Source organism: Rattus norvegicus, chromosome 4 (genome assembly GCF_021556685.1).
Source record: "Rattus norvegicus strain SHRSP/BbbUtx chromosome 4, alternate assembly SHRSP_T2T, whole genome shotgun sequence".
Lineage (NCBI taxonomy): Eukaryota > Metazoa > Chordata > Mammalia > Rodentia > Muridae > Rattus > Rattus norvegicus.
Genome location: NC_141537.1, coordinates 124,977,608 through 125,001,487, shown reverse-complemented (window position 1 = coordinate 125,001,487; position 23,880 = coordinate 124,977,608). Strand labels below are relative to the sequence as shown.

The 23,880-nt window shown below is 52.5% G+C and overlaps 1 protein-coding gene across 2 annotated transcripts in view; it reads right to left on the bottom strand.

The window, feature by feature from the left end:
• Window positions 1-23,880, bottom strand: part of Fbln2 (fibulin 2) — a 59,188-nt gene that overhangs the window by 6,000 nt on the left and 29,308 nt on the right. Inside the window, 12 exon segments of one of the 2 annotated variants that reach the window (NM_001100490.1) lie at window positions 182-307; window positions 536-664; window positions 777-920; window positions 1,845-1,982; window positions 2,647-2,781; window positions 6,335-6,475; window positions 8,375-8,476; window positions 9,022-9,135; window positions 9,624-9,833; window positions 11,634-11,814; window positions 13,993-14,122; window positions 15,692-15,803. In NM_001100490.1, coding sequence (NP_001093960.1) covers window positions 182-307; window positions 536-664; window positions 777-920; window positions 1,845-1,982; window positions 2,647-2,781; window positions 6,335-6,475; window positions 8,375-8,476; window positions 9,022-9,135; window positions 9,624-9,833; window positions 11,634-11,814; window positions 13,993-14,122; window positions 15,692-15,803 — 1,662 coding nt within the window. 2 annotated transcript variants of the gene reach the window in all.

The window sequence follows — 23,880 nt, the reverse complement described above, 5'->3', positions numbered from 1 at the left end:
ATCATCCTTGGGAACCATGTGGCCCTTGTTTCCTCACAGCTCCTGAGCTCTCCTGGTTGCCCTGTGCCATCTTGGCAACTAACTCCCCATGATCACAGCAGGAATCAGGGGCTGTCCTTCTAAGCGGGAGCTAGGTGCATGGGGTCAGAAGCCAGGGGTCAGAAGTCAGGGTGGGCAGTACCTTCACAATGCTTGCCATCTGCAGCCAAAAGGAAGCCAGCAGCACAGGAGCAGCGGTAGGAGCCCGGTGTGTTCTCACATGTGTGCTGGCACAGGCGACCCGGCGAGATCCAGCATTCATTCACATCTGCAGGGGAGACAATGAGCAGCAGGCACAGAGTGGGCAGGCAGCAGGGAATGTAGCAGAGTGCAGAGGCACAGGAGGACAAGGCAGTAAGGGGGCTACAGCATGGAATCAGAGGAGAGGGGGTAACTTGGGGACAGCCATCTGTGGAGGTCCAGGCCAGAGAGCTGGAGAGGTCCAGGCGGGTAGACTCTTTGTTCCCAGGGGATCCCAGACTCCAGTATCCCATACCAATGCAGGTCCTGCCAAATGCATCCCTCTGGAAGCCGGGCTTGCAGTCACAGCGGTAGGATCCAGGGAGGTTGTAACACAATTGGCCCTCACCACAGCGGTGCACACCTGTCTCACACTCATTCACATCTGTGAGGTAGGCAAGCAAGACATCCTGAGGTCCAGATGACCCCTCTATAGGGCCTCTTGGACAGAGAGGAAATGGGGAGGCTGTGAGGATGCAGGGAGGCTCCAACCTTACCCACGCATTCAGAGCCCTCCTCGTTAGCATGGTAACCACGCCTGCAGACCAGTGGGTTCCTCTGACACGTGTAGGAGCCCACCGTGTTGATGCAGCTGAATCCTGAGCGGCAAGGCTCCAGTAACGATGTGCACTCATTGATGTCTGCAGAAGCGACAAGGTAATGGGAAGCCTGGCTTGCCCCTCCTCCGCTCATCTGACCAGCTCTGGGCTTTAGGCCTAGACTGTATCACCCCTGAACCCTGGCACTTGACAGTCCCAAAAGCCACAGACACTGGATTGACTATAGTCTCTACACATCTGTCCAATGGAATAGCTAAAGCAAGGGGAAGGCAAGGCTGGTCATGGTTTTTTATTGTTGTTGTTGTTGTTGTTTTATTATTATTTATCAAAGTATAAATGAATTCCTGGTGTTTTTATGAACATGGCTACCTATTTGATCTCCTTCCCACTAAACAGTTCAGCAGACGGTATGGCTGCCCCCATAGAATCCTGGAGCATAGTAGGTACTCAGGAAATGGTGCCAGCTCTGTCTCTCTCTGTGCCACTGTCCCCTCTGCCACCTGTGTTCTGGGGACATGGTATGCCCTGGCTGTTTGGAAGGAGTGAGTGACATTTCAGATGTTCCAAGGACAATGAGGCCAGCATCTGTCACACACTTATTTCAACAGAGGCATGGAGCTAATTTAGAGAGTCTCAGAGTGGTCTTGGACAGTGATGGCAACTGTGGGTTTCAGTTCAGTCAGGAACCCTGTAACATTGTATCCCAGCAACTGTAGGTTTCACTTCAGTCGGGAACTCTGTAACATTGTATCCCAGACAGTTCTTTCTGTCAGCTGGGTCAAAACACATGATCTGCAACCTTCCAGTTTGGCCCCACAAGTAGGTAAACTGAGTCCCTGAAAGAAACAGCTCCAAGGTGAGCAGAGCAGCTACCCTTTTGCACATGCCCCACATACCCTCTCAATGGGTGGAGACGTTGAGGGTGGGAGAAGGGAGCAACAAGATATACCCACCAGGGCTGTGAAGCCTGCAGGACCCGAGGAGCCACAGGCGCAGCCTGCTTACCTACGCAATTGCCCTCGGGATCCTGCAAGAAGCCATCCATGCAGCGCTGCCGGGCCTGGCAGTAGAAGGAACCCTTGGTGTTCTGGCATGAGAAGCCTGCCTGGCAGTTGTGCGTGCCTGTCACGCACTCGTCCACGTCTGCCACACAGAAGCTGGGCATCAGGGACAGGAGGCAGGAGGCCCCACCCTCACAGCCAGCAGCCCTGCCACACTTCCCAGCCTCACACCCTTGTAACCTCATCAGCCACAAAGGTCTGCATCCCAGTAAGGTGGCAGAGTGGAGTCACTGGGAAGGCCCATGTCCCAGGAGTAAAAATGTCATAACTTACACACACCCCAAACTTCTCCACGATCCCTGTCACTATTCAAAGCACATGGAGAAATTAAATTTACCCCATCCTCACAGCAACACAAGAAGTACATCCTGTGACTGGCCCCCACTTTATGGAGGAGAAAACTGAGACACAGGCAAGCTTCCATTGCTACAGAATGCCAGGCAGTCTGGCTCCTTATCACCCATCACACCACATTGGTGAGAAGCAGACAGAAATGTATGAGACTGTATCCCAAGGTCAAGTCACACACACCACTGGAGCACAGAGGCTCACACCTGGGGCCTTTGCCACGATCTTTCCTTCATGCCATGGGCCTCTGTGCTTGCTGTTCCCTATGCCCACCTTTCTAGGTAGCCTCCTATCTCCCATTGTCTCTACACCGTCACCTTTCTGAGAGCCTTTCTAGATGCACATCCCTGTGGTGCAGTTAGCCTAGGGAGCAGACGTGGGGTTCAGCACTTTCTTACCGGTGCACTCGCCATCTGTGAGAACGTATCCTGGCTCACAGGTAAGAGCCTTGTAGCATTGGAAGGAGCCTGGCGTGTTCACGCAGTGCTCGGCCCGGGTGCACGTGTGCAGGTCCGTCACACACTCATTGATGTCTGTGTGGAGATTGAGGCAGCTGTCAGGGCCTGCAGGGGCTCCAGGTACATGGGTCTAGCACAACCAGGCACCAGGAAACAGGAAGCACCAGGCTCTGACCTCAGGTACTCACCATGCAGGGAGAAGCATGAAGCTGATGTCCCCTTATCCAAGTATCCCTTCATTCAACAAAGATTTATCACACCCCTCTATGTGCCAAGCAGGGCTCTTGGCAAGAGGGATGGGTAAGTGAACAAGTCAGAAATGCCTGCCCTTGGAGCAGATGCTTGGAGATGCTTGCATATGCAATGAGGTTGCTCAGAAGGGACTACGGGGACCACAGCAGGAGGAAGGTGGGCTGAGGTGGAGACAGGGCAAGCAAGTTTAAGGCAGGGGCGAGGAGCACTGTCAGAAGACGGACATCTGAGTAGGAAGGTGAAGAGGTGACAGCAGGAGTCGCTCTGACAGTCCAGGCAGAAGGAACAGTTATATGACAGCCCAGGCAGGTTCAGGACCAACCCAGAGGCAGGTGTGGCTGTAGAGGAGAGAAGAAAATGTGAGCGGATGAGGTTACATCAAGGAGAGGACGGGAACCATAGACGGCTCCTGGTGTACGAGTGAGGGCAGGCACCCTACTTGGAGCTGGTGAACAGACTAGGAGGAGATGTAGTTTAGCCACTGAGGGATGGTGGCTGGTACACTGAGTGGAAGCAGATGCAGCCAGACCCACAGAGGGCAGAGAGGAAGGTAAGGATACCAGGAGATCAGGAAAGCTTTGGGCTGAGCAGCTGGATAGATGCCAGCACCTGGGGTGGGTGGCCTGGCGAGCAGGTGTTTTGAGGAAGGTCCTGGAGTTTTTGGGGGCTAGGATATAGCTAGTGACCTCCCTCTGGGCTCACAGGGCTAGCCCCCCCCCCCACTTCTGGCTCTCTGAAGCAGCCAAAAAGAGCAGTCGGGTGGCTTGAGGGAATAAGTACGTGAAAAAGAGGCCAAGGACAGACATTGGGGCACTCTAGGGATGAGCAACTGGGAATGGGGAGATTAAGGCAAAAGGCAGCAGAGGTCACAACCCGTAATTGCCTCTGGGCTAGGGCTAAGGACCCTTCAAAGCTCCACCCAGCCCTGCCTCTTCTGCCTGTAACTGGCAGGTAATAGCACTAGGCACAGCTTACTTGGTCAGTGCTTATTCTCCGCCATGCCCCTGTGCCACACAGTGGGCCAGCATAGGCTCTGACAAGGTGGCCGCTTCAAGGCAGGCAGGTGGAGACACAGATGAAGAGGGGTCCCTGGGGTTCAGATCCTAGTGCTATCTGCCCGGGTCCTGCAATGCCAGCTGCTTCTCAGCTCATAGATTCATTTGAATTGAATCTATGAGAATGACCGAGGACCAGGTAAGAAAGTGGGGGTAGAGAAGAGACCCTTCCAGCCAGAGGTGGCATAGACAGGAATGGGGATAGGGAAGGGACAGTTTTGAGTCAAGCTTGCCATGGAGGTCACCACAAAGACATCTGATGTACCGCTAGATAGGCACAGGGAGGCAGGCAGCAAGGACCCCAGAGTTTCCCACAGCTAAGAGGCCTCAGAGTATTAAATGACCAGACCCACCACTCACAGAGGATCTCTGGGGGTCAGAAAGCTGTAAGAACTGATCAGACTCACTGCCATGTAAAACAGGGATGGCCATTTCACAGATGAGGAGATCTCTCTCCCCAGAGGGATTCACTGAATGGAATTATGCAGCCAGCAAAGACAGAATCCAGGGTGCTTGCTCTGAGCTACGGCCTTCTCTCACTGCCAGCTTCCCTTTGTAGAGAGGCCCCAGAGCTGAGGCTGTGCCATCCCCACTCCCTGCAGTCCAGCTCAGATGGGGAACTTTCTTAAGAATAAAACACACAAGGGGCCCTGGCAGAGGCCACAGTCAGTGCTGTCCCCAGCTTCTAGGCCTGAGTAGCTCAGGAGACCCTGCCAGAGTTGCTCACAGGGACTAATGCACCTGACCTCCACAGTGGCCTTCTGGGGCAAATGTCATCATCTTCCTCTTTCATGGAGGGGAAACTAAGGCTCGGGGGGTTATGGACTTCAGTGAAGCCAAACTTCATCCCAGCCTAATCCTGTTCCTCCCCTGTCTGGGTTACCATACCTGAGTGGAGCAACTGGGGAACCCCCAAGTCCCCGAGTGATGTTTGCTTGAAGCAGGAGGAGAGTGGCTGATAGCTTGTGCAGAATAAAGAGGGAAGAAACACAGAGTGTGTTCATAAATCTTGCTGAATGGAATGTGTCTTGGCTTTCTCATCCTCAGGCTCATCTTTCAGCTGCTAAGGAACCTGCGGCATAGGTCTTAGCTGCCAAGCCAGGGAGTGGCAAGTGGGGGGACATCCTGAGAAGGGGCGCACATGCCTCCCAACACGCACACACAGACCCAGCCCACACAGGAGGAGCTGCCACCACCGGCAAGCACGTCAGGAGGGCCATGTTGTACCGTGGGTGCAGCTAGGCAAACATGTAGGCCAGCGCTGCTGTCCAGCAGGGTAGGAAGAGGGCATGTCCAGGCTGGACATGGTCCCCAAGCAAAGGCAAGACAGACAGGACTCTGGCTGCAAGCCCTGAGCACTGTGTACCCTGTTCCCACCTCCACACCTTTGTCCCTGCTGTCTCCTTTCTGCTTTGTGCCTTTCCCCATCTCCAAGTCCTGCCCATCCTTGGGAAAAGGTGGAGATATTCCTCCTCCCCTGGGTGCCATTGGGAAGAGTGAGATCACCCTTTGCGTCTGTCCCTATCACTGTACCAACCAATCTGCCCAACTTCTCCTCTACTGTGTTATCTCTGAGGTGCAGGAAGCCAGGGATATTTTTTCCCCTTCAAAATACCAAGTAACCTAGACACAAGGCAGTATGGGGTCCTTCCTTGTCCCCAGAACTCCAGAATCCCAGCACCAGCCTATATAGGCATAGATAGACAAGAGACCCAGCCATGTGCAGGTTGACGGGGCTCACATCTTCCCTGTTCATTGAGGGAAGACTCAGAGGGGAAAGTGCCATTTGCTCAGCAGATGGACGCTGAACTGGGTGTGCTGGATCAGTACGATCTACTTGCCTCTCAGGAGATTCCAGATAAGTCCACAGGCAATCTAAGTGGCCGAGGTAACAGGCTGCATGATCCAGACTATGTGCACATTGCACATACACCACAACCCTCATAGCTGTCACCAGCTTCCAATAGCTAAGAAAAGACAAGGTCCAGAGCCACTGGGGACCTGCTTCCCATCCAGGCCTCCCTGCCTCCACATTGCTGCATGACCCTGCCGTCCACATCTGGCCTTCCCGTTTCTGACCCATCACTGAGATATCTATCCCTTTAGCTTTCTGAGTCACGAGCATATCTGGGAACACAGCCACGGAGAACAAGCGGGACAAGACACCAGGACACGAGGGCGTGACACAGAGCTCAGCAGGCTGCTGTGTGGAAACTCACATGCAAAGGGTTGGCCCTTTAGCATGTGGCACTATGTGGTGGGTTGGCGTGGAGCAGAGCAGACAGCCGTGACGTGGGCGGCAGACAGGGGCTCCAGCTTACCCACACACTTCCTATGTGCGTTGAGGATATAACCCTCTGCACACAGCACTGTGTGGTTGACACAGTAGAAGGATCCCAGGGTGTTCACACAGAACTGTTTCCAGCTACAATCGTGAGTGCCCATCAAACACTCGTCTTGGTCTAATGACAACCACGGAAGGAAAAACAGAAGGCTGTTAGAGAGGTGTGGCTGCCAGGGGCAGCTGGGGATAGGTAAAGAACCCGTGTGTGCTGGAAGAGGGGTAAAGAGCCTGTGTGTGCATGTCAGGGGACAGCTGGACCTTGAACCCAAGTTGAGTTTGTAAAAGTCAAAAAGATATTAGAGCTGCCCCTGCTGCCCAGTAAGGGCAGAGGAGAGAGACTCAGAGAGGACAAGCAGCCAGCCCCCAGTAATACCACGGGCAGCAAGCTGCCTCAGGCCATCTCTGTAATGCCCAAGTCTGCAGTAACCAAGGAAACAGCAACAGAAGGCTCTCAAGCTTCGTTTCGAGGGCTCTGGGGTACAGGCCAGTAGCATTCACAGAGGGGATGAGGAGACCCCGAGGCAGCCAGGCTAAGGGCTATACAAAAGGGCCTCCATGAGAAGCTGTATGAAGTTTCTCCAGAGACTCAAATCTGGAAATATTTTTAAAAATCCTCAGGCTGTCCCAGCTGGGAATTCCTGTGATTATTCCTGAGAACAAAGAGAGGCAGGCCTCCTCCTGTGTGGGAGCTGTCTACTCCCTCACAGGTGTGCCTTTGTAACCTCTGGCTTGCGCCCCTCAGATCTTCCTGCTGGAGTGCTGCAGGGGTGGCAGGCAGAGGCAGTATACTGGGCCTCTGGCAGCAGGTCCCTGAGAGGGGTTAGATCTGAAGACTTTTGAACCAAGATACTTTTCTCAGTCTCCAGAGCCCTGGGAAGAATCAGAGCCCAGAGAACAACTTGTCCCCTGGGCCTGTTGTCTCCGCCATCAGACAGAGAGAAAGGCCAGCCAGTTGTCACTGTGCTATGTGCTTTAGTGCCTTCTCTGGACTCACTAGAGGGTATCACTCATGTACAAACTGAGTCTCTAGTGATTAGACTTGGAATTTGAGGTTCAGAGAAGAATGTGGGCATCCTTTTGGACAGACTCGATCATTATACACAGATATTCAGACCATGTCTTCTGAGCCTGGGCCATACATATCGTGGACTTGACTATCAGCTTCTGACAAGACAGGAGGGAAAAGGTCCTAGGACCCTTCAAACTGGTTCAAACCAAACTCACTGAGGAAGCCAACTGGTAGGTGCCAGAGCCACTGTTCCCACTGTATACTGTGTACTGAGAGGTCCTAACCCATGGTGGCCCCACTGAGACATACCCTCACCTATGCTGGTCACTGGGGTAAAGGGGAAGGGCTATGTGACCATCACTCCTGATGTGTTTGTGAAGGGCAGAGAAGCTCACTGTCACTAATGTCAACTCTCCCTCCTTGACCGAGACCCTTCTCCCCACTGCAGGCACGTGAGGTAGGAGTGGGGAAGGAAAGATCATTTCTGGATACTGTCCCTGACACTGTGACACATTGCTCCCTTCTCTCTTTCTCCACCTTGGGCTGGAGCATGGATGAACTCAGAGATCACAAAGCAAGCTCAGTCTTGCAGATCACACCATCCCTCAGGGAGCAGTGAGTTGAGAATGGTCCTTATCTGGCATGGGTCCTGGTTAGAACACAAGTTCAAAGCTTATCCGGACCCCTAATCAGGTTGTCTGAGAGGCCAGCAGAATTCCCAGGAATCTGTGTCCAATGGGCCTTCAGGTGACGTGGGCACACATTCAGTTCTGGGAAGCATTCAGTCCTTAGAAAGCACCAAAGCAGCCAGACAGGAGCCCAGAGCTCTGGAGCAGCATGGAGGGCCAATACCAAGGGTTCAGTGACACCAGAGGGAACCACCTACTGAAACCAACAGCTGAAGCTCATGAACGGGGTGAGTTTGAAGTCCTGGTCTCCCCTGCCCTAAGCTCTCACCACAGGCCAACCAGATCTTCAAAGCTTAGAGGGTAACCCCACAGTACTCACCTTCACAGGACACACCATCTGCCATGATGGCGTAGCCAGGGAAGCAGGAGCACATGGCTGTGTCGCCAATAACGCGACACACCTGCCGGCAGGGCCCATTGTCTGAGGAAAAATTCCCGGAATCAGAATACATAAATCCTGGCCACACTGCTCACCCCCCATCTCTGAGGTATGGGTTGGGGTTTCCATAGAGGCCCAGGGAGGCAGAGGTGTGAAAAGATGAGAGCCCCATGCCTGTGCCTTTTCACAGGGTCCCCAGTAAATGACGCTAGTCCCTGCTGGCACAGGGGACAATATTTTGGGTTCCTCCCACACACCACTCAGATGTCGATCCATCCCTCCAGTGCCAGCGAGGACACTGAGGACAAAGCAGAAGGAGGAAGGGAAGACTTCCCAGCATTCCTGAGTGAAGACTTGGTTTTATAGGAAGGAGACAGCAGGTGATCCTCCTTGACCAGGGTCACCTAGAGTCCCAGAATCCCCTGATGCCACCTCCTCCTCAGTGATCACCAGGCAGGCCCTTTCACAAAGCAGAGGCACCAGATAGCCTGGACCAACTTGCACCCACCCAGCCTTAGAGCCTACCACACCACACGGTCCAGATCCCTGCAGCTCAGGCCCTGCAGAAGGGCCACCTTTCCACTCACCTTTGCAGGTATTGGGCTGTGGCACTGGCAGGGGGATGGTGTTGGGAGATACCTGGGCAGACTCAGACCTCGGTGCAGACTCTCGTGCAGTGTCCAACTGTGGGGCACCTCCATCTGTTGTAGATAGAGCATACGGCAGGGCTCATATCTTCTGTAAGGGCTTGAATACTCACAGGCAACCACACCAAGCAGTGACTGATGCCCTCACTGACACTCCCTTTGCTCATTCATAAGGGAGAATACTGAGGCTTAGGGTATGGACACACATTAGGGAAGAGCTATCTCACAGATATTAGGAAAAGGCAAAAGAGTGAAGGAAGAAATGGGGGTTGTCTAGATTAGAAAACAGTTCCCCCATACAGCTGACATAGAGAAAGCCCTAGTGCTGGGGCTATAGCTAGGCCTGCTGAGGGTCTCTGAAGCCTGAGCCTGCTCCAGGCCTGTCTTCAAAGGGAGCTCCAGGCAGTCTTCAGAATTCCCAGAGCTAGGAGCCTACTCTGGCTTCTGCCAGCATCAACCCAGGGGCAGCAGGAAGAGAGGTAGCCCGGGAAGGCCACCTCCATTGGCAGGACAAGTCTGTCCCTGGGCTGCCTACAGCTTACCTGGGCGGCAGGTGCGGCCATCACCCTGCAGCTCGAATCCAGGGAAGCAGGCACAGCGGTAGGAGCCAACAGTGTTGATGCAAAGATGCTGGCAAAGCTCCCCAGGGAGCATCAGGCACTCATCCTGGTCATCTCCCGGCAAGCTATTGGGCAGTTCAGCCTCTGTGCCCAGTGACAAGGCCTCCCGGCTTCCCATCTCCGTCTCTGAAACTGGGGTGGTTGGTCAGCACTTGGAACTAAGCCAACACGGCCAATGGGTGGCTGAGCCCACTGGATCCAGGAAAGCAACAGGGGCTCAAAAGATGATAAAGATGGAGAAGTAAAGGAGGGAGAGAGGGAGGAATGGATGAATGACAGGATGGGGGGGCACGTGGGGTATAGATGAATGGATGGATGGCCAGATGGGTGGGGAGTGGAGGGGGTGGGGCAGATGAATGAATGAGTCTGAGTCTTCATCACCTGGGTGCCCTTCAGTGGGACAGGACCATGCCTAATGGGGGCTTCTTACTAATCTGGAGCCATAGAAAGTGCTAGCCTAGGTTGAGATAGATGAGGCTGTGTCATCTGATTGCAGTGTCCTTAGCTGTGTCAGCACCATCTCTTTGGGTCTCCTGGCCCTGGGATGCACTGTCTGCTCCGCAGAGGTTAGCCAGTGAGTGACAGAGAGGGCTGCTCTGCACTGGCCAGATGCAACGAGAGAACATAATGTTGGCATGAAGCTGCATCCAAGAGCATGACATAGGGACGGTGGGCGCATTGAGCTCCCTCCTGGGGAGCCCTAGCCTGGTGATCACAGCTCTGTCCTGAGGACCTGGAACTGTGAGAGACAGATGCAAGGCCCAGGGCCAAAGACAAAGGCTCAGGCATCCCTGAGCCCACCAGCAGGTACCTCCATGGGCCAAGCCCAGCTCATTGTCATCTGCCTGCCCTTCTGACCATCTTCCCCACAGAAGGGAAAAGAGGGTGTGCCTGAGGCTATTTCAAATAGGTCTTGAAGCAGAACAATCTGCATCTCCCATACCCAAGCTACTCAGAAGCTTTACACGTGAAGAGACACAATGTTACCGTGGGTGGTTAAGTGAGGGGATGGATGGACCCTGCCCAGCCGTGTGGTCCACATGGTCCCCCATGCCTTATTCTGACCTCTGATGCTGGGTTTCCTCCTGAACTCTACCCTAAACCACTCTCTTCTTCATATTCTTCATAAATTGTTTTTAGCAAGCATCTTGGATGAGCTGGTAGATGGGTATGTGGTGGGGGTTAAGAGAAAAATAGGTGAATGCGTAGGGGAGGTGAATGAGTGATGAGTGGAAGTGAATGAGAGAAGATCTGGGGGGTGAATGAGGAAGTGAAGTGATGAATGGATGGACAGATAGGCATGTGGATAGATGAAGGTGTTTAGATGGATGAGTGGATGGATAAGTGGATAGATGGATGAATGAATGGATGAATGGAAGGATGGATGGGTAGATGGATGGATGGATGGATGGATGGATGGATGGATGGATGGATGGATGGATGGGTAAGTGGATGGACAGATGGATGGATAGATAGATGGGTGGGTGGATGGACGAATGGATGGATGGATGGATGGATGGATGGATGGATGGATGGATGGATGAGTGGATGGACAAATCGACAGACAGACAGACAGATGGATGGTCTGGATAGATAATGACATAAGCAGAACATGGTGACCAGCTAGGGAAACAATGGAAGGGTGTGGAGATGGTCAAAGGAGTCAGGGTAGTGAAGGGAGGGTAGAAGGACAGATTGTCACTGGTGATTGGTGAGTGGTACAGAGAACTGTGGGACCATCAGGCCAGCACAAACAGGATTAGAGTCCAGGCAGCAGCCACAGAATTCTATAGGGCAGAGCTCAAACCTCAAACCACATACAATAATGGACCAGGGTCCCCACTGTGACTGGCCCGAGGCCACCTAGCCCAACCACCCTTGGAGCCCATCTCTCTTCCTTCAACTGCGTCTACCTGGAAGGAAAGCACCCACCTCTGCGAGGAGTGGCCCCAGGCTCTGGTGGCCGGCGGACCTCAGGCACTATGAGAGGCTCCTCGCCTTCACAGCAGGAGAGCATGACGTGGCTGCAGGGATAGCCCAGGTTGGGGTTGGACTCACACGACTGGCCCTCAGCCCGCACACGGAGTCCCAGGCCACAGCAGTCACAGCATTGCTGAGGGAGACAGACCATCACCACCAGGCCCTCAGAGCAGCGTGGCTTCCCACGGCCTATGTGCCTGTGACTCATTCAGGGTCCGTGGGCACAGCCTGGGGCAGGCTCTGTGGTGAATTAATGTTGTCTAGTTCCTCTGTCTGCCTGTGTGCTCTCCCAGGGTGGAAGGTGGCCCACCCCTGCATCCTGAGTCTGGAGAAGGGTAAGACTAATGTTAATTTTCTTTAATGGATGAATAAATGGCCCTTGGAAAGAACCACAAATGAAGACCAGGCATGCCCACCATGCCCCACCATGCCCCACCCTCAGAAGCAGATGCCGATCCTGTCAGCTCAGCGTAAGGACAGCATTTCCCAAGGGCCCTTGCAGTCCGTGTGACTTCATAAAGTGTTCAGGACAGAATATACTTGGAAGTGTACCTATCTCACTGTCCCTGGTTCTCCTCCTCAAAGTGTATGTGTTAGAGCTCCTGGTGTTGCATCAGGTTCAGTAGAGATTTGAAGCTCACACTGCACACTGACCATTCAACAAAAAGACAGAGGTTGGGTTCCTAAGGATATGCAGACCCACCCAGTCCAGGCTGCCAACTGCCATGGGGAAATATGGTTTGTATTGTCATACTGTTGCAGTAGACTGGGGCAGCAAAAGCCCAGCTGACCAGCCTCCTGGGTATACTCAGTCTGAAGCTAAACAGCCCAGCGACTCAGAGGGCAGCTTCGACCTGAAGTGCTCAGTCCCTTGCTTTGGTCACTAGCATGAGACAGAAATGATCATGTGTCCATTTGAACCTAGGCTTTTGAAAGTCTTGTATGCCACTGTAGCTTGGGTTTAGCATACCCCTACTCCAGAGCCCCGAGTGGGTCTAATGTCAGATCCTAGGTCACTGAAGACATGCCCTTAAGGGGGACTTCGGGACACTGGTCTCTTCAATGTTCCATGAGAAACTGGTTCTCCCGTGCACACCATGCCATGCCGTGACACCTCACCGAAAGCCCAAAGGCAGCAGGGCCAAGTGAGAGCAAATGGAACCAAAACCTTTTACTCGCAAAAGGGGTTGCCTCGGGCGTGTCGTCAGAGTGAGGAAAGCTGAGCAATGTGTGTGCTTTCACTCTCTTTCCTAGGGCCCTATCTGAACCAGGCTCAGCCAGCCCCCTGTAGGAGAGACGGCAGGGAACAGGGACAGTTCAGCTGGGCCACCTGACTCCAGAGCAGCCACCAGCCAAAGACAGCTACACAGGCCTGGCCAAACAAACCAGCCACAGGCACAGCTACAATGGGTGATGCCCAAGTCCTTTGCCTGATGCTTCAATACCTACTTCCCCAAAGTCACATGAACACAAGCTCCAGGTGCTGGCACTAGGCCAGGATGGGGATTCCTTGCCCATGTTTTATGCATGGAGAAACTGAAGCTGAGAGAAGAGGTCTGGACCTGGGGTAACCACAGTTAGCAGGACTCTACACCGCCTGCAGTAAGGTCCTCTCCTAATACTATACCTTCTCCTCTTCCTCCTATGTCCCCTGCCCCTGATACAGCTTGATCCTCCAGCCTCCTGCCTCCAACCTCCTACCTCCTGCCTCCAGCCCCCTACCTCCTGCCTCCTGCCTCCTACCTTCAGCCTCCTGCCTCCTGCCTCCTGCCTCCTACCTCCAGCCTCCAGCCTCCTGCCTCCTGCCTCCTGCCTCCTGCCTCCTACCTCCAGCCTCCTGCCTCCTGCCTCCTGCCTCCTGCCTCCTGCTTCCTGCCTCCTGCCTCCTGCCTCCTACCTCCAGCCTCCTGCCTCCTGCCTCCTGCCTCCTACCTCCAGCCTCCTGCCTCCTGCCTCCTGCCTCTAGTCCCCAGCCTCCAGCCTCCAGCGCACATTCAAAGAAAGCCAGCATCCTAGGACTTTCTATTGCTGGCCACCTCACTGCTCCTGGAACCGTTGTACACTCCAGCACAGCCTCCACCCACAGACTTCTTCAGCCACTCCCTCAGGCACACCACACCGGCCACCCTCACCTACTCTGCCTCAGAGAGAGCAAGATGTCGCCTGGGTCATTGAGGTGGGTCAATACATACTTTGTTGACCATTGCCATGACTGTTAACATTGTCTGGACAAGTGGTGAGTCTGCCCCTAGCCCCACCCCAGGATGTGGTGTCACCCGTCTCAGCCATGGTTGCAGCAGGCGGGACTTGCCTTGTACAGGGAGACCCCACAGGTATCATTGTCCTCGGCTCCACAGGTCTCACCCTCCTTGGCCCCCATGACGCCGGCCACACAGCTCTTCTCTTTCAAGTAGGAGATGCAGCAGTGCCTCTGGGCTATCCTGAAACAGGGGAATACCTCAGTACCTAATTGGTGGGTCCCTCTCAAGGAAGGTGACAGTCCTCACCCCACAGTTGGGAGATGGAATGAAATGTAGATAGGAGCTCCAGTTGAGATCGACAACAAGTGGGGCCAGGGCTGACAGCAAAGCAGACACAACACCCACCAAGCCACATAGGTTTGATCTGGGCCCAGAACCCACTGGCCTCAGAGCTGTGTCCTTGACCTCGGGAGGAAGGTGTTGGTTCCATTACCAACCCTCAGAAAGTGAGAGAGACCCAACCTCAGAAAAGATGGGGTAGATCTGCTGGAGGAGAGTAGTACCTGCATCCCTGGTCACCGCCTGCCCCTCTCCTGATGAATAATCTGTCAAGGGGGGGGGGCTGGGGAGCCAGCAAAGCATGGGCCATGGGAGGCAGGACTCAGTGCTACTTGGGAGGAGCATGTGCAGGGTCAGCTGCCCAGTGACGGAGTTGTGCTCCACGTGGTGGCGAGCTCTATCTCCAGAGGGATGTGAGCATTTATACAGGCTGCAAAGCTCAGAACTTATGGGGCATGAATGGTGTGCATGCTCTAGTCATTCGGTAACCTCAAACAGGAGTGGCAAAAAGGAAAGAGAAGGGACAAGGTTAGAATGTAAAGTACTTTTTAAAAAGTCAGAGTGAGGGGTTGGGGGTTTAGCTCAGTGGTAGAGCGCTTGCCTAGCAAGCACAAGGCCCTGGGCTCGGTCCCCAGCTCTGAAAAAAAAAAAAGAAAAAAAAGGCAGAGTGAAGCCAGGCATGGTGGTGCATGCCTTTAATCCCAGCACATGGGAGGCAAAGGCAGGCCTGTGTGAGCTTGAGGCCAGCCTGGTCTACATAGAGAGTTTTAGGTCATAGGGCTATATGGTGAGACCCTATCTCAGAACTGGAAGAGAAGAAGGAGGAGGAAGAGGAGGAGGAAAGAAGGAAAAAAGAAGGAAGAAGAGGAGGAGAAAGAGAAAGAGAAAAGAAGAAAAGGAGGGAAGAGGAGGATAGGGAAGAAACGAAGGAAGAAGAAGAGGAGGAAGAACAGGGGTAGGGAAAGGGGGGAGAGAGGAGGAGAATGAGCAGAGACAGAACACAGTGGACATTAGAAAATATGGGTTCTAATTTTGGTCATAGTGGTGAGCTGTGCAGCTCTGGGTGCATCGCACTGCCTCTCTGAACTTCATGAGTAGGCCATGAAGGTTGAGAATGGGAGGGCCAGTCCTGACAAGGGAAGCACAGCACAAGTGTCTGAGCCAAAGCAGAGGTGGCAGAGGAGAGTAGAAAGGGCCCAACTGCAGGGCATTGGGGTGGCTGAGCTGAGGGGGTAGCTGCTGTGAGTGGGGAGCCCCAGAAACCCCAAGGTGATAATGGTCGTTTGGACTCACTCTAAATGGCACAACATGTACTCACCAAGCTGGCTATAGATCCATGTGGTCAGCTGACCCTCAGGACTGGTCAGTCGCCCCACATCCACCTGGCTTACTGCGTTCCCTTTTGGTCACCCTCACACACTGGGGGCCCAGGGAAGGCAAGAGCAGTTCTGCCCACCCCAGGCCTCTTACCTGCAGACGTCGCTCTGCGCGCCATTCTCAGGGATCTCCTGGCACTCATCATTGTCGATGGCCCACTGCTGGCCCGCTGCACAGCATGTCTCGACCAGGTCCTTGGTGGAGCCTGTGGATTGCAATGAGGAGCTGTGGCTGGGTTTCCAGGCCACCAAACGCAGGACCACTGCAGGCTCCGTGCAGGAGAACCTCTTACCCCCAATCCCACATATCCCTGACCTGCACTCCAGCCCTTCCCCTGTAAGGAAGCACGGGGAGCCTTGGTCCTCCTGCAGAGTATAGAGCAATAGGTAGCAAATGACAGGCTCCAAGTGTGTGTGTGTGTGTGTGTGTGTGTGTGTGTGTGTGTGTGTGTATGTGTGTGTATGTGTGTGTATGTGTGTGTATGTGTGTGTATGTGTGTATGTGTGTGTATGTGTGTGTGTATGTGTGTGTATGTGTGTGTATGTGGGTGTGTGTATGTGTGTGTGTGTATGTGTATGTGTGTGTATGTGTGTGTATGTGTGTGTGTATGTGTGTGTGTATGTGTGTGTGTATGTGTGTGTATGTGTGTGTATGTGTGTGTATGTGTGTATGTGTGTGTATGTGTGTGTGTATGTGTGTGTGTATGTGTGTGTATGTGTGTGTATGTGTGTGTGTATGTGTGTGTGTGTGTGTGTGTGTGTGTGTGTGTGTGTGTGTGTGTGTGTAGGAAGTGCTCACTCCACAGACAGCACGGGCAACAGCTGACATGTGATTTGTCTAGCTCCTCCCCAGCCCCTGAACTGTTTCTGCCAGGACATGTCCCTAAATGAACTGTTGCAGACACAAGAAGCCCTGAGTTGGGTTCTTCTGATCTAAGTAGCCCAGATGGGGCAGAAAAGAGCCTCGGAGAGCTTATGGGATTCCATTTAAAGTCATCTTAATTTGCTTTTTCTCAGAGATTTGGTTGAAATGAAGTCTAATTAATAAAAATTAATATTAATTAAAAATATTATAACACAATGACCAAAACCAAAATAGATATATTCAAATAGTGCTTATTCTTAATATAGTAGTAGAAAAACATGCCATTTAAAAGAGAAAGCCAGAAATAAATAAGTCAGCAGTAAGCATGTTGACCAACAAGAAGGGAATCTCCTCCTCCTCCTCCTCCTCCTCAACTCCTCCTCCTCCACCCCTCCTCCTCCTTCCCCTCCTCCTCCTCCACTCCTCCTCTCCCTTCTACTCCCCCCTCCTCCTCTTCCTCCTCCTCTTCCTACTCTTCCTTCTCCTTCTTCTCCTTCTTTTGATTTGTTACTTTGCTTACATTTGTGTATGCACACCACATGAATGCAGAACCCAAGAAGCCCACAAGGTGGCATCAGGTCCCCTGGAACTGTAGTTACTGGTAATTGTGAGCTGCTGTGTGGATGAACCTGGGTCCTCTGCTAGAGCAGTAAGTGCTTTTAACCACTTTATTTGAAGCACACACCATGAATGCATGTTTGAGAAGAGGGTCAATGTACTCAAGATGTGCACTCTACTGTATGTGAGATACAACTTTCATCAAAGACCCAATCTGTTTATAGGATTTGTCAAGGCGATTCTCAAATTCACATAAATAGCCAGGTCTGGTAGAAACGGCCTGTAATCCACTACTCAGAAGGCTGTGCAGCAGGATCCTAGTTCAAGACCAGAATGGGCATCCTCATGAGACACTATCTCAAAATGAAGACTTAAAAACAAAGAGGAGACTTATGGTTCTCAAACAGGCTGGCTTCTTCCTTTTCTCTTTTCAGGGATCAAATCTCCTCAGAGAAGATATCCCTGGCACCCATGTACCCCAACCCTATCACATCACCCCACTCAGCCTCCATTTACAACAATAACTATCTAAAAGTATACAAGCCAGGAGTGGAGGTACATACCTATAACACGAGCACTCTGTAGCTGAGGAAGGAAGATTACAAATTTGAGACCAGGTTTCATAAAGAGATTCTGTCACCAAAAGAAGGAGGAGGAGGAAGAGGAGGAGGAGGAGGAGGAAGAGGAGGAGGAAGAGGAGGAAGAGGAGGAGAAAGGAGGAAGAGAAAGAGGAAGATGAGGAGGAAGAGGAGGAAGAGGAGGAAGAGGGGGAGGAGGAGGAGGAATGTAATGCAGATGTGGCTGAGATGAAGAGGTGCTCCACTGTCTGAGGACCCAGGCTTTAAGACATACTGAGCCTTTGGTAGGACATTTCATATCTAAACGCTAACACTTGGTCTTCCTCCACAGGCTGGATCTTCCCTCCTTAAGGCTTTTCTAAGAAAGCCTTTTGGGATTACCACATTGTGCCAGATCCTGGGGTCCTGGCCAGGCAATATATGATAGATGCCCTGAGAGATAACGATGACAGCCTCAACAACATTCATTAACTACAATCATTAACAACCCAGGCACAAGGCCAAACACTCCATGTTCCCTCTGCCCAAGAGGACACGGAGGATTAAACAGCCCAGCCACATTTTCGCCTCATCCCTTTCCCTCTACAGGCACAGGCAACTTGATCCAGCCAGTACAAGAGAGCTCACTGGAACTGAGCCTCCAGCAGGCCAGGGTGCCGCCTTCACGTGGACTCAATGGTTGTCTCTCCCAGTCTTTTGATCTCGGGCCAGATTTCAGCCTGCACTTGGTAGACTTCCACTATTCTAGCTTCTCCCACCCTCGCTCTCTCACTTCAAAGGCATCTGGAGCTGATCTGATGCTGGAAGACCGACCTACCTGGAGCATGAGGGCTAATGTGGACTCAACATCCAAGACACGGGAGGCAAGGTCACAAGGAGGTTTCCACCCCACAATCCCCAAGATGCTCCTGAGGCAGCTCCCGCAGGCCTGCCTGCATCCCTCCCTGACCCCTGACACTCTAGCCCCTCTCTCTGGGGATTTCTTGACCTCTGACTTCTGACCTGTGACATGAACCCCAAGGCCTGTCATCCTCCTCACACTCTGACGGTAGTGATAGGCTCCAATCTCTGGGCGTCCCGTGTCACCTTGTCTTGGCCACTCCTACAGTTCTACCTAATCTGGTCACAGGACTTTGCACCCCACCAGCAGCAGACTTGCTTCAGGCTGCCCCTGGCTTCCCCAAGCTAGGGTGGGTATTTGCCTCCTTTTGATCCCTAAGCTGCTTCTTGTGCCAGTGAAGTCCTTCCCAGGCTGTTCTGAGGACAGACCTCCCAGGGCCACCTCTGAGGCATCCCCGACCCACCCACCTGTCTCCTCAGATCCTGACCCTCCCCGCTCCATCTGTCCTCCAGTCACTTCCAGGATGGTACCCAGGTGACTGTCCACACACAGCAATCAGATGAGGACTCCTCTGTGCCCATGCAGCTCCGTGAAGTGCTCCTGTCTCCTCTTTCCCCACTTGTTCCTTCTCTGTGCTCGTGCTGTCTCCCCTCCCTCCCTCCCTCCCTCCCTCCCTCCCTCCCTCCCTCCCCCCCTCTCTCCCCCTCCCTCTCTCATTCCTTAGAGTTCCAGGCTCATTTCCTGCCCAGCGCTATTGCACTTGCTATAATGTCTCCCCAGAACCTTCCACCCCCACCTGCCCCCATCTCTACTCTCAACCAGGCCTATTTCTTTCCCCTTTTCAGGGATCACTTTTTCTCCGAGAGGGTCTCCCCGACCTCTGTGTACCCTAACTCTCCCATATCACCTCTTTTAGCCTTTGTCATACAGCACTGGCCTTGGGTAGCTCTGAGTCATTTTGGGGAGCCTTGGAGTTGCATAAAAAGCCATTACAGGACAAAGTACCACCCCCTGGTGTGACAATCAAGGCCTTCAAGGCAGTTCATGCCCCTCTACCTATCACTTGGGCCTCTGCTTACTGCTGCCTTTGTTGGTGATGGTCGGTGCTGGAAGCATCCTCCTCCCTCTCCGCCTGGGGACTGTCCATTCGTCAGGCCTGAAGAAGCCCATCCAATATGACCTCCCTACCTCTCCATCTGGCCAGCACCCACCTGCCTCTGGGCAGGCCAGTCGGCTCCTGTGTCTAGCTACACACACACACACACACACGTACACATGCATACATGCACCAATGATATCCCTGCCATGTGACACACTTATGCCAACGCCATCCTTGGAAGGTCTTGTGTCCAAAAGTGGGCCTAAGTCACCTAAGATCTCTAGTGAGCAGCACAGGGCCCGGCACTAAGAACATCACGGATTCTGCTTCTAGGAGGAGCGTTCAGGATCTCAGCATCCATCATCATTCTAAGTTCTCAGTAGCCCGTGATGCCTGTATGTGCAGTAAAGGAGTTGCCCTTGTCCTTCAGCACACAAGGTAATGGTGCATTGTACCTTTCTGAAAGAACTAAACCATCACAGGAACAGAATCCATCACTGGGTGGAGGACTGGGCCACTGTCCATTGAATGATGCCCATCCGCTCTTCTGCTCACTCTGGGTCGGCTGGGCCTCCCTATTCCTCCCAAGGAAGACTGAGGTTCCTCGCCTCCTGCGGAGCAGTAACATGGCCTGGTACTGTCCCATCTCAGGACCACTCTGCCATGGTTTCAGAGTATCAGGCTTCAGGGTCCTGCCAGCCAGGCAATGTGAGAGAGCCTTGATCTACTTGGTCAATCTGCACCTCTCACACCCACCAGAGGGAGAGATTGATAGTGTGGAAAACTCGCCCTGCCGCCTGCTGAAAGGGAAGCTGTGCTGATTCACATTGTAGAGATTTTGTTACCAGAAAAAACAGAAATGGATGCCCCAAGGGCCCCATGCTAGAAATGTCTTACTAGGCATGGTCCCTATGAGTCAATGAGTCTTGCCAATGACAGCCACAACCACTGTGCGACACGATCACATCCCACAGGCATGACATCGGGAAAGACACTGGCCACAGGAAGAGACAAAAACAGAGATGGCTAAGGTAACAGGACTAGAAATTTTCATAATGAAGACAGGCCTAAGACTCATCTGATAGGGCAGCAAGCCCAACACAGACTGTAGACAGCGCATGATTCCACGCAGATTCAGAGCAGAAAGTAGTGTGGCAGGCACTAGGGGCTGGGGCTGAGTGCTTGACAGGGACAGTTCTAGCTTGGGAAAATGGGAAATCTCGCTCTACTACGACTGCATTTAATGTGGTTGAGCTGCAGACTCAATAGCTGTAGATTTCATGATGTTTTTTTAAAATGTATTGCAGTCCAATAGAAGGAACTGTGAGCTGACACTTCCCACTCCAGGAATCTGAGATACTGACACACACACCCGTGAACCCAGACAGGAGGTCCCAGAAGCATGATGTATTGGTGACAGCATAGATTCCAGAAATACCTAACGATCAGAAATGAAACAGTGAAGCTGATCCCAGCCAATTGCACACAGGTGTTAAGGGGCCGGGGGCGTTTGTGTGCTCGAAAGGAAATCATTGCTAAAGGCATTTCAGGCAGAGTTCAGGAGCTATATAAACTGACATTTGTCTTTTAAAAGGATTACATGGATACGACCCAGCCACAGATGGTGTCTTGGGAGGAGCCCAGCCTTCTGTATACTGCAGGCAGGTAGTAGCTATTCCAGAGCCTGCTCCTTGTAAATGGATTCAGAGGTCCGGAGACTATAGCCTCCTTTGATCACAGAACAATGGATGTCCCAAACAATCCAGCCCAGACATCAAAACTCCCTGGACAGCCCCCTCCATGCCTTGAAAGCCCTGAAGAATTCTGGCATTTTCTCTCCTGGCAGGAGGGCAGTGGGGGTGGGGGGGTGTCTCTGATGAACAGAATGTTTGCTTTGTGGCCTCAGCACAAAGGCAGAGGATGACAAGGCATTGTGGGTCCCACAGACTTGAGAGACAAGAAAGCATTTACAACAGAGTCCAGGATGAGCCCTTACAGGCCACCCAAGAGCCTTGGGTATCTTTCTGAGGCCTGTGAAGTAGGCGGACCAGCAAGGGTCCTGGCCTGCACTCTGCCTTCTGCCCCAGGTTCACAGGATGGGGCAGATGAGTTGCTGGGATGGGGGGCCACCTGAGCCCACCTTGCTTCTCTTTGTGTAGGTCTCCATCCCCTCGGTTCTTTCCCAACATGTTAGCATACACATGCTATGAGCCTGCCTTCCCTGAGGCTCACTTAAACCTAGTCAGTCCTACTGTGTGCTGAGCTGAGCCTGAGTCCAGCAGTGACAGCCAAACTGCAGCCTGCACATATGGCCCCATCCCCAGGGCTCTCAGTAGAGGGTTCTGACAGTGCCTTTTATGGATGGCCAGACAGAGGCCTGGCCTATGATGTACCACATATACTCACAGACGAATGAGAACAAAAAGATCAGCTACAAGGAAAGGTCCTTGCTGACACCATTCTCAGGAATGTGACTTAATGCTGTACACTGGCCAAGGATGAAAGGTGTCAGCAACAAAGATGAAACAAGGGTGGTGGGAACACACACACACACACACACACACGTACATGTAAACTTTGGGGTAATGGGAAACATCAACCAATGACATAAACGCTCCAGTCAGCAGATCCCCGCCTAAGTATGCAATTGACACTTAGGGACTCCTCCCGCTTTCCAAAGACACAGAGGCATGCTGCCAGCAGCACAGCCCCCGACTGTCCATCAGCATCAGAGCAGATCAACAAGCTATGATTCACCCCCACAGCAGAATACTACTGAGACATTACCACTGCCATTGAAGTGTGTGTGTGTGTGTGTGTGTGTGTGTGTGTGTGTGTGTGTAACTAACTGCTCCATACAGGAATGTGGATAGCACCCAAAGTGTTTCCTTCCTCCAAAAGAGTCGAGCGCAAATCATTTCCATCTACAAAATAAATTCAAGAATAGGCAAGGGCATTGGCAAGCCAGAACAATGGCTTTAATGGGACCAGGCGAGTAAGAGCTGACAAGCGGGAGGTAGCACCTGGGGACACTGTTCTATCTGCGGGGTGGAACTCAGGCATTAACTCCCTGAGCTGTCCACCGAGACCCAAAGCACTGCCATCTGCAAATTAAGTTCCTATAGGACACTTGGCAAAGGCCCTTCCTTCTATTACACTACCTCAAAAGACACTCAAGAGTAGTGTCAGGGGAGTGTCAGAAAAACAAACCCAAGGGATGTAACCACCAAGGTAAACCAAACGCAGGCTAATCACCCTTGATTAGATATCAGCTTCACAAAGCAAGCCACAGCCCACCTGGGGAACAACTGGAGAACGCAGAGCATTATACAGCATTCGGGAACTAACTGGGTTAGAGAGAGTATCTGCTTGTTAGAGTTTTAAGATACAGGGCCAAGACTGGAGATGTTTCCAGCTTGCATGTGTCATAGGCCGGCCTTCCCTATCCACTGACTCTGCAGCTGTCGACTCATCGAACTCAATATAGGAAAATATTTCTAGAAGACTTCTTGTGTCTGTATTGAGCAAAGGTACACAGACATCCTTGAGCCTGTTCCCTCAGACAGTGCAGTACAGCAGCACTCTGTGTACTATGTATTAACACATCGTGTTCTCCCTGTCTCAGCGATCTGCAGGTGTTTGAAGTAGGATTCACAAAGGTTCTGTGCACGGGTTTTAAAAGATATGAGCATCCTCCAACTTTGGTATCCAAGGCGGGGGATATGGGGGTGGGGGGTTGTTCCTGGAGTCAATTCCATGAAGAGACCGATTGTTGACTCTCTGTTAAGTGTGTGACTTAGTCAGGGCTTCTATTGCTTCATTGAAGCACTGAGACCAAAAGCAAGTTGGGGAGGAAAGGATTTATTTAGCTTATAATTCCACAACACTGTTCATGGCAAGATCCTGGAAGCAGGAGCTGATGCAGAGGCCATGGAAGAGCACTGTTCACTTTCCACAGCCTGCTCAGCCTGCTTTCTTGTAGAACCCAGGACCACCAGCCCAGGAATGGCACCACCCACAATGGGCAGGGCCCGCCCCCAATAATAACTGACAAGGAAAATACCCTACAGCTGGATTGTATGGCATCATTTCCCCCAACTGAGACTCTCTCCTCTCTAATGACTCTAGCTTGTGTCAAGAGGACATAAACTTATCAGGATGCTCTCTCTCTCTCTCTCTCTCTCTCTCTCTCTCTCTCTCTCTCTGTGTGTGTGTGTCTGTATCTGTCTCTCTGTCTCTCTCTCTGTGTGTCTCTCTCTGTATCTGTCTCTCTGTCTCTCTCTCTGTGTGTCTCTCTCTGTATCTGTCTCTCTGTCTCTCTCTGTCTCTGTCTCCCCCCCCT